The 18,962-nt window shown below is 33.6% G+C and overlaps 1 protein-coding gene across 2 annotated transcripts in view; it reads left to right on the forward strand.

Moving 5' to 3' along the window:
- The window catches only part of Roc2 (Regulator of cullins 2), a 55,425-nt gene extending 42,779 nt beyond the window's left edge, over positions 1–12,646 (forward strand). The window contains exons 3-4 of one of the 2 annotated variants that reach the window (XR_016547121.1): positions 1,581–1,933; positions 12,519–12,646. Coding sequence is in view for 1 of the 2 variants with exons in the window: in XM_090376699.1 (XP_090232825.1) it covers positions 1,581–1,699 (119 nt within the window). In the remaining variant the exon portion in view is untranslated. Of the gene's footprint in view, positions 1–1,580; positions 3,407–12,518 lie in introns of those variants that run through there. The other variant, XM_090376699.1, reaches the window with a different exon arrangement.
- Positions 12,647–18,962: the final 6,316 nt, after the last annotated feature.

The raw sequence follows: 18,962 nt of genomic DNA on the forward strand, positions 1-18,962 counted from the left end.
GCGTTACCACCAACAATAAAGTCAATCGATCCTTCGCCGCTTTGAAACCTGGCATGTTTTATCTTCTTTCAATATGAAACTTCTTGTAGGCAATCGTTTCCACAAAAGTCCTGCTTCATCTATGTTAAAAACTTGTTGAGAAGTATAACACATAACACCCTCTTCAATAATTTTAACAAGTTCTTTTTTGAAACTTTCGGCTCCTTGATCTGCACTTGCGGCTTCTCCCTGGATTTTAAATCTATTCAACCAGCCCTTACTAGTTTTAAATGGTTCCACTTTTTTTTTTTTTTTAGGTGAGTTTTCTTCAGATCATCATATAGGCTAATCTCTCTCTCTCTCTCTCTTTTATTATTTATAATATTTAATTTAACTGAATTCTGCATTGGATATTATCTTCAATAAAATTAGTTAAAGTCTTTCCATTTCAATCGTAATAGCCGGCCTAGCCCTTGTTGCTTGCAGTGGAACAGCTATCTTTCCCATTGCTAAAATTAATTCTTTATTTTTTTTTATAATTGTTCTTACAGTTAAACTTGCAAGTCCTAAATTATGGCACACATCCGCTTGTCTTTGACTGGAATCGATTCGCTTCAAAACGTCTAATTTAATTTTCAAATTCAGTAGTATTTTTCTTACATTTATAGTCTTCGTACTGCGCCCAGACGTTGCTTTTTTATTCTTATTGGCCATTATTAACTCTTCGAAAATGTAACTGCGTTGGTTGCATTAATTATGATACAATGTTCAAGTAAACTGTCCGTTATGCACGATGTCTAATACTGTACTGAGTTATGACTAGACCTCGGATAAATGCATATAACGCAAATATTACAAGCAATATACTTGATCATTTTTTAAAATGTTGATCTCGGAACTACGTAACAAGTCACTGTACTGCAATTAAATTAGCGCGCGAGAGAATTCCACTGAGCGTGGGAATATTTCTCAAGTTTGTGTGGGAAACGTTTTAACCGTATTTTTTATATTCATTTTCAAGCTATCGACTCCATCAAATGAAACGATTTCGTTAAATATGCCAAAAATGCAATCTGTAAAAGAGCGTTATAGTGATCTGTGATAGCGTTATAGTCAGATAGTGGTTATAATATAAGAACAGCGTTATAGCGAATCAGCGTAAAGCGAACCGCGTTATAACGGGGGCCTGCTGTATTTATTTTTATGAATTTTATATTTTGTAATATAAAACCTGGATGAGATGGACAGAAGTGAAAATTTTTTACAATTAGGCCTCGTGACCTATGAAACGTCTCACAAAAATAAAACCTTAACGAATTTAAGGAAAATGGAAAAATGAATTTTTCCATTTTTGTCATATGAGTGATGATGTGCACAGGTTAAACACTTTAAAAAAAAGTTGGCAGCTACACATCTATCTTTTCTTTAACATTGCACTTGTAGTGTGTTAATTTTCATAAATGTGATATTTCTTTAGCACTTGCACAATCATCATTAGATCTTATTTGGGCTATTTGTCATATAACTATTTGAAGTTTTTTTTTTTTTATTATTATTCATTTTTCCTTTATTTATTTAACCTTCATTTTTCTTACTTTTAGTGGTGTGGGGAGAATGCAATCATTCCTTCCATAACTGTTGCATGTCACTGTGGGTGAAGCAGAATAACAGATGCCCTCTCTGTCAACAAGACTGGCTAGTACAAAGAATTGGAAAATAGTTTACTAAATGTTCTGCAATGGACATAAATGTTAACTGTGCAAATATTTGGAAGTGCTTAGTGTTTCATATGGTGCCTACTTCAGAGTTGAGGATTAAAAATTATAATGTAAACTGTTTTGGCTTGTGTAGAAAATGATCTGTGTAATGATATATGTCAAAGAGTCTTTCTAAAGTTACAAAGTATGCAGATATTTATTTAACCATATTTCTCTTTTCTGTAGCAAAATCACAGGTGGGTTGTACTGAAAGATGCTAATAGTTTTTTAATGTGAATAGACAGATTAATCCTTAGCAGTTAATATTTACCAAAGGTTTATTCCTATTGACTTGATATATCAATGATTTTGTAGTTTGACTTAAGTACCTATTTAGGGTTTGAAGATATTTTAAGAACAATACATAATATTATACAAAGATCATTCAAGTGAAAACTGTAAAAGTTAAATAAAAGTTTTATTTTGCAAACAGCAAGGAAACTGTGTATGTCGATCTGCAGTCCAGTCCCCATTACATTCAACACACACACTTCCTCCAGTTGCCCTAATGCCTGGATTTCCAAGGGAAGAAATTTGTATTGACGCCTTCTTCTTGGCCGTATCATCTGACAAGAAGTGAGTTCCTCTTAGTGGCCACAAAAAAAAAAAAAAAAAAAGCGATAATCACATAGAAGATGGGATAATATCTCCAACTTCACTTCTATATTTGATTCACTTTAGAACAGGCAGTGTGAGCCTGTTCTAGTTGACATTATCACGAGGCAGCAAACCACACTTTTTTTTTTTTCAAATTGTTGGCTTGAATTGGTTCAGAAGTTCATACATTACAGTATTTGTTACACATTACTATTTCTCCTCTCTAAAGGTAATGTTCCAGAATCACTCCTTTATGAATTCAGAATACAGTGAGTAACACTTTCTTTGCTGTATGGTACCACTCAGAAACTTGTATGTTTTCTTTCTAGTGCAAATTCAAATAAGGCATCTCCTTCGTGTTCGTACTGTCCAAGAAGCATGGAATACACATTGTTCCTTCAGTTTTGGTGTTAAGTGCTGAGAAATCTATTGAGCCCACAATTTTTTGAAAATGCATCTCTATGCTAACCAGAATATGCACTGAACTAGCACATACTATTGTTATCATTGATTGTATGATGTGGCAGTTCTTTGTATCATACAAGAAACTTTCGCTTTCACAAGGTTCTTTCACTGCCACTGTGACATAAAATTATGACACAATGTGCTTGTCCTGGTTGCAGGAGAATTGACAGTTTCAATACATTTTGTAACCTTATTCTCTCACTTGTAGACTTGCCATTGACTCATGCATACTTCACCATAATGAGCTAAATTCTGTGAAAAATTTCAGCAGGTTTTATTCCTTATGCACTCAGAAATTAGATTACAGGTTATATCTCACCCTGGTAAAATGACTGCAAGGGCACTGCCATGTTGAAAGTTGACTGCTTCCAAATAATACCAGCAGATGGTGCTACTCAAATTATTGTGTTACTGAGTGCCACGTAGGTACTCACTGTTGCCAACAGACTTTGATTCAATAACCTGATACAAAATTATCATCAGTTTTTGCACAATATGCATTTTATATTGGTTTTTCATTTGAATGACCATTGTATTTGAAGCATAGCAGAACATGATTCTCTCAGATAAAATGTTGGTTACAATAAATAAAAATAAAAAAAACTGTAATTAAGGAAAAATAAAATAATGAAACAGAACTCATTTTCTGAGAAGTCACTTTGTACTGGTATAATTAGTGGCTTACAATTTTTGTTAAAAATTAATTATTCTTAATTTATGCATACAAAATTTAAGGGTCTTTAAATTTTTTCTTTGTGCATGCATGCACAAATAAAAAATGCAACAGCAACACAACAAGGCAATTTGGCTGACAGCAACTGTCATATAACTTCTGATTTAGTGTAGTCTTTTGAACATTAAAACTTCATAATGATTACATTACTTGAGTGTAAATTAATAATGTGTGTATGTATATGCATGCATCACTTTTTTTGCTTTGTTATGCACTAATTTTGTAATTATACACAGTTCATTTGTATGTAAACAAATACAGACACCATTGAGTATTGACCAATTGCAAAAAACTACAGTGGTACTTTAGCAGCTGACCAGTGAGAGCTTTATTTGATGACGTGTTAGTGTCAGGATTAAAGGAAGAGCAAAGAGTATAACATTTACAATGTGTGGCATATTTCAGAAACTTGAGCTTACATCTTACAGATTTAATATAATGCTGTGTCTATAATGTCCCTGATGAAATTTAACTTCCTATATGCAAGAGCTGAAATTAAAGATAAAGTCTATATTTTTAATTCTCCTTCATTCATAAATTTATTTTAAAAATTCCCAAAAAATTATTGGTTCTTACTTACCCTAAATTTCATATTTCAGAATATTATAGTTTACCTAAAATTTATTATTAATCCATAAGAATACATAAGTATTTGGAGCATCCATATCTGTTTATGTGAGATATTCCCCCCCCCCCTTCTTTTTATAGAAATTGCCTCATTTTTAAATCCACCTCATATTTTTTAATGGAATTTTCCATTCTGTGTACTTATTGCAAGTTTCCCATGCTATAAACATGTTTATAGTTCAATATGACCCTGTCTGTGCTCTGTGTTGTTTACCCCCCCCCCCCAGAGGGAAATTTACTCTAGTAGCTAAAGCAATTCCTTGAAAAGTGCCTTATGAGCTGGGCCACTTTTTTCTACCCCTTGACTTACTATTTCATCCGAGGATTAGCTCTCAAAAAAAAAAAAAAAAAAAGACTCACCACAATATATAAATTTAAATATATTTTCAAATCATAAGTAATGATTAGACTGTGATGTAAATTAATTTTTCAGTACATTGGTAACCTGATCTTGCTAGCTCTGAATTTCAAAATTGGATGACTACCCTTTCTAAAAAAGAAATACGCAAAATTGTCACATAAACCCTGGTCTCCAGGGTCCACACACGAGTCTGTGGGGATCCATGAGAATGTGGACCCTTTGCTCATTATGTATACCATGAATGAGTCACATAGCAAAACAATACAAGCTTACCCAGCCTTGTCCATAACCACTACCTATGTTACAGGAATGTTATTTTGGTTCATATTGTCTATCCACAGCAACAATAACTTCTCCATTATCTCACTCCTTGAATAAGTTGTTCTAGAAACGCTTACATTAACAATTCCTGTATGTGTGACTGCTTGATCTCAGCATTATTCATAATGGTCGTAACAGTAGAAGGTGCTTTCGTTTAAATGTCTTGCACACCTCTGAACTCTGCTCACCAGATTCCATGAGATGAATAATGTCCATTTTCACTTCAATTGTTAGAGATTTGTGGCTCTTTTTAACATGTGCAGGCACAGACTCCCATCTCTCTCTCTCTCTCTCTCTCTCTCTCTCTCTCTCTCTCTCTCTCTCTCTCTCTCTCTCTCTCTCTCTCTCTCTCTCTCTCTCTCTCTCTCTCTCTCTCTCTCTCTCTCTCTCTCTCTCTGTAGTAAACTTGAAAAGTAAACTGTCTTGTTGCTAATTAACTACTGATTGATTAACTAACAATAGTATGTAAAAGATTGCTTTTACTTCTGTACAAACCTCCAATGTAAAGTTCACTCCATATTTTGTAATACTTTCATAATCAACAGTGTGTGAGGCGCAAAGCATATTTCAATTAATGCATGTCAACAAACATAATAACCATTGCTTCAGCTGCAATATAAATAAATTTTCTGTTTATACTCCGGGACGACCAAATGGTCAGAGGAGTTCACAAGATAGAAGACAGAATACAAGAAACAGCACTGTATTCAGCTGGCACGGGTTTGAACCCCGGTCACTCAAGGCACATGTACTTATGCACCCGCGCGCCTGACCACTAGGCTACGGCGGCCATAATATATAGTATATGGATAGTCTATGTGATAAATATGAAAAAAAAAAAAAAAAACAAAGGAAATAATAATTGCTGAATCTGTTAGTCCGATTTTAATGAAATTTGGGATGGCTCAACAAATCTTTCTAAACCAGTCAGATATAAAATTTCACAAAAATCTACCCATTGGGAATTGAGTTATTACATGCAGGCAATCAGATGAACAAAAAAATAATAATTGCTGATTTCTATTGGTTCAATTTTAATGAGATTTGGAATGGCTTGAAAAATCTTTCTAAAAGAGTAAAATATAAAATTTCATGATAATCCACTGGGAGCCAAGTTATTGCATGCAGACGGATAGACAGCCTTGTTGAAAACAATACGTGCATTACACATATACCTAAAACACCCAAAAATTGGAAATCAGTTAGTAATTTTGTATATATATGAAAGCCTTTAATGAAGATGGCAGATTAGACATTGAAACAAACAGTAAAGTAAATAAGAAATTTATTATAAGAAATATAGGAAGTCAGTTAAAAAAAAAATTCATTTGGAGCAGAAGAAAAATTATTCAAAAACAGAATTAACTGTTTACAACAGTTTTTATTTTGAAGTTTATTTTGCTTTGAAGCTGAGAAGTTGGTGAGAAATAAAAGGATAAATCAAAATTTTGCATCTTCAGAAATTACAGTTTTAAGAAAAATAAATGGAACTAACAGTTGTCAAGACCATATTACTAATGAGGAAGTAAGAAAAAATTTTGGTATAACAAATATCTGATCAATCGTAAATGAAGCAAATTTAAGATTTGCTTCATTTACCATTGATTGACCTACCTATGGGCACATAGAAAGGATGGGAAAAGGAAGATTAGCTAAACAAAGTAAAAATGTACAATATGACTAGAGGTAGATCAAGAGAAAGTTGGTTTCTTTGGCATCAAGCAAGAAAACAGAAGAAAGAGGACTTACTCTAGCTAGGAATAAAATATGACAAGAAATTGTGAATGGAAGGCTTGATATTCCAGTAGAACTGATTTGTACTACTATAGTGACCTATCCCCAATTGGTATAAACAGATGTGGATGATGATTGTGATACTCTTATGAAATGACTAGTTGTAAATGCTTGTGATGATACTTATAAAATCACTTCATAACAAGTTAAATATCATTTATTACTCTAACCTTTTTGTTTTAAAAAAAATTTGAATACGTATTTCATAAAACACTACATGAGTATATTTAATAGCAGACTACATTAATTTTAAAAAGTCAGATTTTTTCAAACAGATTCATGCTAGATAATCTTTTATCTGAACATCCACATAAAGGATTTGCTGTATGCAGGATGAGTCAAAAGTTCTGTTTCGTAGAATTTTTGGGTAACTGCATTTATTTTTGTATGTTAGAAAAGAGAACAAAAGTAATATACACTGAGTTATCACTGAATTATGACCACCTACCTAATACTTCGTAGGTCCTCCTTTTGCCCTCAGTATAGCAGCTATCCGATGTGGCATTGATTCAACAAGATGTTGAAAGTGTTGGGGAGGTATGGCCAACCAAGCTATGTGTAATGCGGCGGTCAGCAAGAGAGAGGTATGGAAGTGATTGGTGTATCCAGGTGTCTGATATGCCTTTCCATAATGTCCCACAAGTGCTCTATGGGATTGATATCGGAGGAAGTTTGGAGGCCAGTCGATATGCTGGAAGTCAGAACTGTGTTCCTCTAACCATTCCTGCACAAGTGCCCAGTGGCTCAGTGCATTGTCATCTTGGAAGACACCATCGCCATTTGGAAAAAAGTGTAACATAGCAGGGTGTACACAGCAAGCAGTTGACGATAGCGGAGACTACTGATATGTTGGTCCACGTTCCTGCCAGTGAAACATGTCCCACACCATACAACTGCCTCCACCGGCCTGCACTTTTGATACCATGCATGATGGATCAAGAGCCTCATGTTGTTGACACCAAATCCGTACACGGCCATCCACAGTGTGGAGTAAATAATGTGACACATGACCAGCACACCTTCCAGTCTTCTAACGTCCAACTTGCATGCTCTTTGCAACAGTTGAGTCTTTTATGCCGATGAACCTTGGTTAGGAGAGGATGTCGTAGGGGTCGTCTGCTGGTATAGCCCATACGTGCAACGCATGGCCATGCCAGATATTGTTACGGGTTGGCCCATGTTGTATTGGGTAGTCAACTCTTCAAAAGTGCTGCACCTGTATGAGTCGTCAGACCCGGCGCTCACCTCTAACATCAACCTTTCGCTGACCTTTGCAGTTTTGCTGTCGGGTTGTTGTTTGACCATTTTGACATCAGTCCTGGTACACTTTAACTATGGAGGCTCTCAAACACCCCACCAGTTCAGCCGTTTGGGAAATTAGGGCACCAGCTCGTCGAGCACCCACAATCTGTCCTTTATCAAAGTCTGATAAATTCTTCCTTTTACCCATCACGCTTGGAATTTTACTATTTGCTGAACCACTGACACCTTATCAACTAACTCCACACTCTCATACCTTGCATGGTCAACGGGTTGCATTCAGTTTTCATAGGGGGTGGTCAATTCGGTGATCACTCAGTGTACATTTAACTACCATTGTCTTTTGCATATATAAAAAGTGTCACGCAGAGACACCATTATAAAACTGTATGGAGGTATAATGATTAAGGTTTGTTCTTGTTATACAGACCATTTCTGTATTCTGTATCATCATTTGTGAAAAGTTGTGTTGAGTAAGTTTCCATACACATAGGTAAACAGGATTTCCAAAACTTCTATCACCAGCTTCTCCATTTCAATAATTGCCATAGTGGTACTAAGTAGTGACCCCATAACCATACCATATAGCTGCTTGCACATTTTGTTTTTAAATAGTATGGTGGTACCAGATAACCACCTTCAAATGCTTAGCAGATGAATGATGCACTGAATACTACTAACAAGTATTGAGTATATTGACCAGCATGTATTGAGTATATTGACCAGCATGTGTTTATATTGATGATGTCAAAGTTATACAGTGAGATTGACTTGTTTTATTATATTAATAGTATATAATATCGGTGTGGATACACCATAGTTTACCCATAAATTAGAACTACGTATGTAGTGTAAAAAGCATCGTTTTAATAGTATCTCATATTGTGGGTGCCTTCACAACAAGATAGCTGGTATTGCACTATTGCATTGATGATGAAGCCAAAAAGCTTTGAAACGATTGTCTGGGTGGTGTTATCCACTGAAAATAACAGTAGTCTTCTCTATTAGTGAAGCATTATTTATTTGAAGTAATGCAATTCCATCTATCTTGTGAAGGCACCCACAATATGAGATAATATTAAAACGATGCCTTTTACACTACATATGTAGTTCTAATTTATAGGTAAACTATGGTGTATCTACACCGATATTATATTGTTAATTACCTAAACCCATAAGAAATTATGCCTTGTGCATTTCATCTTCTAATATATTAATAGTGTATCGTCATGTGAGCCAGATTACTGATTTGCTAATATATGATAATTGGGCAAGGGGATGGTCTCACTGTAACACTGCCAAGAAGAGGAAACTAAAAATAGATGTAGCTAACATCTGAAATTGTGGATTTCCTCAGAGGTTTCTTAACCATTATGGGGCAGAGGAGATTATCTATTACAATCAAGGTAAAGACCCCCCCCCTCAATTCAAGAGAGTGTTGCGAATAAAGTGACACACTCTCTCTCTCTCTCTCGTGCCTGCCTGGATTGTAGGAGCTGCTTTATTGAGGACTGCATAAGCAAGCTCATCTGCAAGCTGACCCACTTCATTTGGGATAGTTTCCGATGGTTAACCTTTGAATTCATGGAATACCACTGAATCAACCTTAAAAATACTATTATTCCAGATTAGGATGGAAATAGCTCAAATGTTTACACATCTGTTATGTGTTACTCTCAGTAGGACTCTTAGTCCTATTGAGTAACACAACAGCTTCTCATCTGCATTCATCCATTGTTTGAATTATATGAGATGATTTCTTCAGGCCAGAATTTGAGCTGCTTCCTTAATCTTGCAGAAGCAGCATTGTTATCATCATTACAGAATGCTGCAGTATCTCATAGCATATTTGTTCACTTTGCTAATATAAATAAACCAAAAGCTAGTATTATGAAAGAGCTAAAGGGCATCATTAAAAATACAGGGATGAACAATTTTAATAAACACCATGCTGCATTAGAACGTAAAATTTAGCATTAAAGGCTCCAGGTACTTGGAGGATAGATCTTCCAGCTTCTGCTAAGTACAGATTTCTCTCCCCAAAGCAATTTCAGCAACAGCTGGAGTCTTTCAGTGATCTTTTCCTAGATCAGAGATGATAAACAAATGACACATGCCATATGAGTGGCTTGCATAGGAAATATACTAGCATGCAGCCAACCTTAAACAATTCATACAGTCAAAGCTCAATTAATGCAGGTGAATGAGAAAAACAGCCATTATAATCAGAAGGATGTTATATATCGGTCGTTCATAAAATCAGCAACAAAACAAGTAAAAGCCTGAACATTTAATGTAATTCTACTAATACCATATAGTATAATCTTATTTATAATATGTACTACAGTATTATTAAACAAGAAAATTATGATTGTAAATTTTGCATTGAATTAAATGCAAAAAAAATTAAATTTCACTACATAGTCTACATACCTAACAAGAGAATTGTTTCATACTTTAAAATAATCTACATGCTGTTTCGATGGTAGAGCATGTTTTAAAAGAGAATTATGAAGGTGCGCAATAGTAGTTATTTCACTTTTGCAGTTTGGCTGCACTTTAAAAATCGACATACAAGTTGTGTCTGCAATGAGTTCCTCTTCATTCATGCATATCCTGAGACATTCAATGTCTGCCCACTTCTGCATAATCTTTGAAGCTTAAGTGTTCCCTGTAAATTTACACTGTAATAGGGTAGAAATATTTTAGCATGTGTGACGCACATGCTAAAATATTTCTACCCTATTATCGGACTGTTCTTCACAATTAAGAGAGGAAGAATCATGTGAAACTTTACACATTGCATCATTCAAGGTGGTAAATCCAGCATGTTTGTAGCAGTTGGTGATCACTTTTTCATCAACCTCATCCCATGCTGAAGCACATTGCTTTCAGGATGTCAATTTCACATTGAATTTTGCTTTCAAGACATACACAATTTTGTTTAATAGCATTCTTCAGTAATTTTCCTTAAAACACTGGATTACACCTTGATCAAGTAGCTGAAGAACTGATGGTGGTAGGTACTTGACAGTGATTACACGTAGGTCGTTTACTTCACAATGAGGGGTGCAGTTATCCACAAGCAGAAAAACTTTTCTATTCTCACTTATCCTGCAATCTAAGTCTGATCCATTCTTTGTAGGTTTGTGATGTCATCCATGCTTTTTGGTTTGCTTGATACATAATTGGTAATGGCTTTAAAGCATTGAAGCTTCTGGGCTTTCCTAGTGATTAAAAGAGGAAGCTTCTCTGTGCCACATGTTTGCTGCTAGGAGAACAGTAATCCATTGTTTGGCTTTTTTCCTACCATTACATTTCTTGCCTTTAAATGTGTTTTATCTGGTAGCAATTTGAAAAAAAGCTCAAGCACTGAAGACATTTTTTAACCCACTTTCCTTCCATTCCTTTGTAGCATCAATGTCCATGACTACTTTTGCCACACTTTTTTGAAAGGTCATGATGAGTCTTAAATTTCTGGAACCACCCATCTGAACTTTTAAATTCTTATTCAATATCCATTCAATTGTGCAAAAAATTCAGCCTTAGCCTTTAGAAGATTACCATCTACTGGAATGTTGTTTGCATGCGTCATCATTAGCCATTCCAAAAATCCGGATACTTCGCATTTTGTGCTTGAATTCTACCCAGTGCAGTAAATTTCTCTAAACTCTCAATCTTTCAGAATAGTGAACAGAGTACTCTTAGGAATGCCAAACTGTTTGGCGATGTCAGTCATAGAATGCATACCATTATCTACAGCTTGCAGAATCCTAATTTTATCTGCAATTGGCAAAGCTATCTGCTTTCTTGGAGCCATACCAATAAACATACTCTAATGAAACTAACTTCTAGCCAATGAAACTAGGCGGCAGGGCCTGCCAGAGTACCAAAATAATCTATCTCCTGGGTGTACCTGACCTGCCTCCTCATGGCTAAGTGTGGGTCCCACTAGGGGTGCAATGGCTAAATGGCCAGAGAACATGACACTACACAACATAACCACACTTTTAAATCTGTGGCTTTCACAGAGTACTGTGCTTCACGAACAGAGTACACAACGCAGAGATGGGGGGAACCCCTGGTGCCATTAGACAGCTAACACACTTTACACTTATTCATTACCACACTACAAGAAAAGAGCATGGAAAATCCTAACAAATGATTTCTCAAGATCAGGCTGCAAGCTTCAATATATTTGATGTGTTCTGTCATTTTTAAATGCAAATATTGTAATAAGAAAGTAAAAATTCAGATTAAGAGGTAGAAATTTATGGTTATTTTCAGGTGTCATACTGAATGTAAAATAGCATTAGGTTAATGAGAAATTGGCCAGGACTAACCACATAGGACATTATAACGTGTTAGGGCATTAAAAAGAGGGTCACTATAAAGAGCTTTGACTGTATTACAAAAAATATCTTTTTATATGAAGACAAATTGTTTTACAGTCTATCAGTCACATCTGTCATTGAAAACCTTAATATAATGGTGTGCAGAATTATACTGCAGAAAAGTTCTCATTAGAAACTTTCAAGTATTATTACCTTTTTTTATAATAAGATTACTTAGTAATTTTAGTAATTTTTTTTTCTATGGCATGCAAAATTATTTTTTGTTTCAGCTTATTTTTGGCATGCGGGGTGGAAAAAGCTTACCATCATTGTCATAGATGCTCAGTGCCATGTGCAGCCAAGTGGGCTTTTCAAGCTGTCCAGTCAAGAGTTCATGAAGGAGAATCCTCTAGCCTTTTTTGTGGGACTTGAGAAACCAGTAATTTTTTACTATTCTGTAATATTTTCTAAATTATGCCCTTCCAGTTTTAAGTGTTTACTTTACAAAAAAAAAAAAAAAAAAAGTTTCATACTGTGAAAGCTTCAGTTTTTCTTACTATATTATGTTTTATCTCTGTGATTAGCTTTAATACAGAAATTGTGAATGGACTTTTGTCCTTTAAGCCTTCAACCTTTTTCAGTACTTTGAGCTATTTTTTAGAGAGAGTCAACCTGCGACACTGGTGCCTAAAGGCAATACCAAAGGTCACTCTAGGTGGCATCATGAGACAATTTCATTTCATAATCCCAACAAGGCACTGATGAAAGTCACCAGTAAGACAGATGTTCTAATTTAATTTCAACGTGGTGCCTGACAATTGCATTTAAAAAAAAAAACCACCCTACACGCATCCATTTTTGCAAATTAGCAGCACATATTTAATTTTTAAAAAAAATTTACCACTGATACCAAAGACTACAGAACAAAATCAATCCAGCTCCCCAAGCTTCCACAGCAGAGTGAATGTAGAAATTCTTGATATTCTAAAAAGGTTACTCCTATCTAGAATATCAACTAAGTACAGTATTATTTCATGGAATAATCAGCACACCTGCATGTTTTTGCAAAGATAATAAATAAACATGAATGAAAAAAAAATCTTTGTTACAAGTTATAGTAGACTCTCGATTTTTTGGGATAGATGGTAAAAAACAAATCCTGGATAATCGATTTCCCAGTTAATCCAAAAATAGAGAAGTCCCCAGGACTTCTTACTTCGTCGAGTTTTACGTAACTCGGGAATGACTAGTAACATATTGCTACTGTATTATTGACAAATCTGAATTCAGTGTTCTGAATCTGAACACAATAATTTCAAGTTTTTGTTTAATTTGAAAGCACTCTTGCGTTTGCCCATCATTTTTGCGATTTCTAAACAAAAAAAAAAAAAAAAAAAAAAAATTGACATCCCTGACATAAATAACAAAACAAAATTTGTCCATTTTCATACATCTTTATTATTTTAATTTTCTGATCCAACTCGATCACTTTCCTAGTACCGCTGTCACTTATTCTCTTAGTTGGCACCATGATAATGGTCAAAATTAAATTTTCTGTAAAGAACTTCACAGGGTTAAGGCAAAAACTTACTATTATCACCCCGCATGAACTCACATTTTACTAAAGCACATTTTTGGAGGTCACTGCCATAAAACAATTTGCACTTTCTGTTTTATTGGGCTTTTCTGTTAGTGCAATCTATTATAAATGGGTAGTAAACTCGATCTTATTGCATTTGCGATGATAGCTGGAATTCTGTGGGTTTTTACGTTATTGTGGCGAAGTGTGTCTCCCCTTCACTGAAATCCTCAGTCATATAAAAAAAAAAATAATAACATAAATAATTGTAAGAATCTTCTCTTCTTTCCTTTTTTTTTTGCTTGTTATTCCAATCTCACTTGTGCAATTTGTGCGTGTCGTGATTGTCATTATTGATTGCTTATTATTATTTATTTATTTTATTTATTTTTTTTGTTGTTGTTTTAAATTTTACCATCCTAAAAAAAATAATAAAAAAAATTGAGTGAAAACATATTTGTGTAAGTCGGGGACTTACTGTATTGAAAAATGTTCAGCAACCTAACGTAAAAAAATATGACGATAGATAAAAAACTTACCACGTACTACTTGTGTGAGTTCAATATGATGCTTCCCTTTTTTTGCGATGTCAATTTTAAATCTAATAGCTTCCCTTTATTTTTTACAATGTCACGTATGGTTTGGTCACCAGTGGTTCTTTAGAGATTTAACGGATGCACCGTTTTCAAACTTTTGTTTAATTTCAAGTTTTTGTTTAATTTGAAAGCACAACTCTTGCATTTGCCCATCATTTTCGCGATTTCTAAACAAAAAAAAAAAAAAAAAAAAAAAATTGACATCCCTGACATAAATAACAAAACAAAATTTGTCCTTTTGCAGTGCGACGGAACACAACAATCAACGTGACGCACTAAAACAAACTAAACATTTGGTCTCTTTTTTTTTTTTTTTTTTTTTTTTTTGAGTAGTAGGTGTGAAGACTGCAGGGGTTGCAAGATAATAGGCACATTAATCTTATAATGCTGCTTCTTGTCACTTATTTACGACTTGCAAAATATCTGTTTATACCTATTCTAGTTATTACTTGAATTTTATGATTTCTGGTTGATTTTTTTTTTTTTTTTTTTTTAATTTGGAGTTTTGAAGTGTCCTGGTTAATCCGATCCCGGTAAATCGAGAGTCTGCTGTAGTACTATATGGAATAAAAGACCTTGTATGAATGTAGAATGACCACTTTTTATTGTTGCAAATCTGTCTTCAATTATCATTAAAATTTATTCATTTTCATTTGTTTGAAAATTCCTTGAGCTCTTCTTCTATTGTTTCTGCACCCTTTAAAATTAAAGATACCAGATTCAAATGCAGTCCAACGATTAGTCTGTCAGCATAGACTTCTGATTAAGGAAACTTAAATTATCTGATTTTAAGGAAATTTAAATTACAGATACAGTCTAAATCAGTTGTGTTGAAACACAAATAGAACTAAGTATTTAGCACAACATGTAGACTTAAAAGTAGAAACATTTGACAGTAATGATCACAAGCCATTGACGGCAGAAAGTATATACAGTATTTTTTATTAACATATAATTTACAAACATCTTTTTGATGATATAATATTTTAGACTAATTTACCATGTTAAAGTGCAATAATGTAGATTTTGGTTTTGAAAATAGGATACAAAAAGAACTAAAATTATGATCTGATGATAAAATAAGTATTATTACAATATACCAAAGAAGGCTGCATGTACAGTACCAGGAGGGAAAAAAAAAAAAAAAAAAAGATGAATTTTAAATAACAATTAATCATAGAAAAAATGAGCTACATTTCACATATACTCCTTATTTAAAAAAATCTAATAGATGATAGACAGAACAAGAAAAGACTTTTTTCAATTAAGACAAAGATTGTGCCTTATCACTGAACTCCTACACCTCTTGCTCATAAATGTGAGTTAAATCATAGCTGGATTATCAGAATCTGACAATCTAGCCATGATTTAATGAGTGGATTATCATCATTACATTGAGTGCTTGCTTACCTTCCCACCAATTGAGGTTCTAATAAATACTGAAATTCGTGTAAAGAGCTGCCACCTTTTCAAAATCTGTGATCTAAAATTGGGGGGGGGAGCAATCCTGAAAGTTTTTCACATAAAATACTTTCTAGCAAGGTACAATATTCAGTTAGAAAGTGATTGAAATATGTCGGCAATGACATATTTCAATCACTTTCTAAAAAAGGACCTCTGGTAACTGTTTAATTATACAGATTTCTAATTTCCAGGTTAGGACCTTATCAGTGCCATAGTTTAAAAAGGGATGATCAGTTGCAGTGCATGGAAATAAAAATATATTTTTCTGGGGAGAACATCAATTCCAGAAATCTCATTAATTACTTGCCTGATTTAGTTTTTAAATTTTTTTTTTCAAAATTTTATGCCTACTACTTATGTGTTTTATAATAAAATGCCTACTTCATATGTGTTTTATAATAAAAATTATAACAATTCCACAATTAGTGCATTTTATTTAAAACAGAGATACTCCTTATTAAGAATTGTGATGGTCAATCTTGTGCCTTGTTTATTTTTAGAGTAGATCATATAATGCGAAGGGATGACAGCTCCTAGTATAAAATGTGATACAAAATTTTAAATAGTTTTGTAAGCTATATACATTTTTAAAAGTACATAATAACATACAATAACACACATCTGCCTTAAAATGGATGGAAATTTTATTTTTCTTGCAAAAGAGAGAAGTTTTTTTATGCTAATGCTTCTCTCTTTCAACAACATATATTTTTATTTCCTATGCTAATAAGTTGCCCATTGATTCCTTTCTTTCTATTGATTATTTAGCATACTATATAAAATGACCAGAGGCCAACAACCTGTTTCCAGCACAATTATATGTTGCACATAATTTACCTACCATGTCCACCTCTAACTTAGTTGAACTGTAGAAAATAATTATCTCAGATTTCTGTAGATCACCTGCTGTTATTATTATCTACATTGTAATGCATGATTAAAAGGAGAATGTTCCTCCTAGGTTTTGGGTTGCAAGAAACCAATGTACAGCATTCTTGAAAGGTAAATTGAGTGTGTACGTTTGTTTCTATCCTGGAAACAAAAATAAGTGGGATTTTTTTTTTTTTCTAACTATGCTCTACCATTATTTTCTCTCTCATTGTTGCTTTTTTTGTCAAAACAAAAGTTTGATTTTGACATTAAGCAAAATAATTTAGTAACTGATCCAACCACAAATTACACAGCTTCTGGTAGAATTGTTCATTTTACTTCCTTTTTGGAATTCCAATAAGTATAGTAAACTAAAAAGGACTTTTATTTGTGATTGGTGTTTTTGCAGCCGTTCTCTTCTATATTTCCTCTTGATGGAAGTGATATGTTTATTTGTGCAGTCAACAGTTGTTTTTAGAATAGCAACAGTGAAGAAACAGCTCCAACACTAATACATTTTTACCATTTTTTTGAAAATCCATAATGCCTTGCAAATGTGTCCATGTTAAAATTTTTGGTGTACGGTAACTCTTGCATCCACTGTCATTCTTCATCACTGGAAATTTGTTGATGAATACATAAGTTCCTCAAATAATCAGCATCTTTCTAAAAATAACTCTTCTTTCCCCCCCACCCCCATTATTCATTATGAATCACAAAAATACAAAACTGTGAATGTGAAGAAAGTAATATTTACTGAGTACATTTACTCAGCATTTGTTGCATTCCAACTGCACAGGAAACTATTGATGATAATGCCTGAGAAACAATTAATTAGACAGAGTAATTAAGAACTTCAGTGTATTCAGTGTATGTGGTAAACCAAAACTGAAGTGCTGCATCACCCTCATATTTATTGACATAACAGCCAAAATTAGATACTAAAGAAATTCTCTTTGGCAATACATGCTATGCAGGTAGTCAGAGAGGAGTACAAAAAAATTTAGATGCAGTTGTTTGAGTAACATGTATATAACCTCTTGTAATCTTAGTAAACCAAAATGAAAACAGAAAATACTATATTGCCATTTAGATAAAACTGGTGTGGAAAGGTACATGAGAGAATATGATCTCAAATTCAGAAAAAATAAAACTTGTGGCATCTGTTAGAATTCCAGACAACTGAAAGAGAGTCAACTGGGGCAGTACGTAAACACCGTTTTTGTACTTTGCAACTTACTGCTAACTATCAAGCAGCACATTAGTGTGTACAGTGGCTGCCAAAAACAGAAAAAAAAATTTGTGAATTTTCAAAAAAAAAGAAGAAAAAAGTGTGAATTTTTGTATTTCTAAAGTATCATATTTGTCTCCTATCTGCATCATTAACTATTTTTTAATTATAGAAATATAGCCATAAAATATTCTTTTAAGGTTCTCCATAATTAAAGGGAAAAAGACACTGCCCTATCACCAATCTTAATTTTCCACAGAGTTGTGGATGCTCTTAGATTTTGCCTACTTCGCAACCCCAAAATTTGACTATAGGGAAATAATTTTTGGGGAGGAAATAGAAATAATTTTTTTTTTTTTTGGATAACAGAACTGTTATTTGTGATGATCTTTTTTAATCTTATCAAATATGCACAAAAGTTAAGAATAATTTTTTAAAGTTCTGTATTTTCAACTTGTTTTTTGCCTTTCACCCAAGAAATCTGATTGGTGAATTCAGGTGCACTAGTGCATCTGAAACCATGTTTATTTATTTATTTGTTTTATTTTTACATGCCCACTAGAAGGTTAATAATTACTTAGGTTAAGCTCTTTGTAACTTAAAATAGCTATCAATTATATATTTTTTAACTTGTCTAAAGTATGTGGGAATTTTGCATATCTCCACTAGTTAAAACCATTCACTGCACAAGAAGATTACCTGCTAATGTTCAGACTTTCAGGAACATCCCAACCATAATAAAATATATCATTTATTATGTACATATATAATTTATTATATAATATGTATATAATAAACTAGAACATCATCATAACAGCAAATTATATTCTCAAAAAAAGTCCAGATATATCTGAAAACATCAAGGGGATAGACACGCTGTAAAAGTTAAAAATTACAGTCTCGTAGTATAAGAATATAAGTTTATCACAAAATGTGCCATATCACCAGGTGTCCTCTATGACACCTGGTGATACGGCACAAGTGGCAACTATAG

Source organism: Mastigoproctus giganteus, chromosome 1 (genome assembly GCF_048544385.1).
Source record: "Mastigoproctus giganteus isolate SK-2022 chromosome 1, ASM4854438v1, whole genome shotgun sequence".
Taxonomy (NCBI): Eukaryota; Metazoa; Arthropoda; class Arachnida; order Uropygi; family Thelyphonidae; genus Mastigoproctus; species Mastigoproctus giganteus.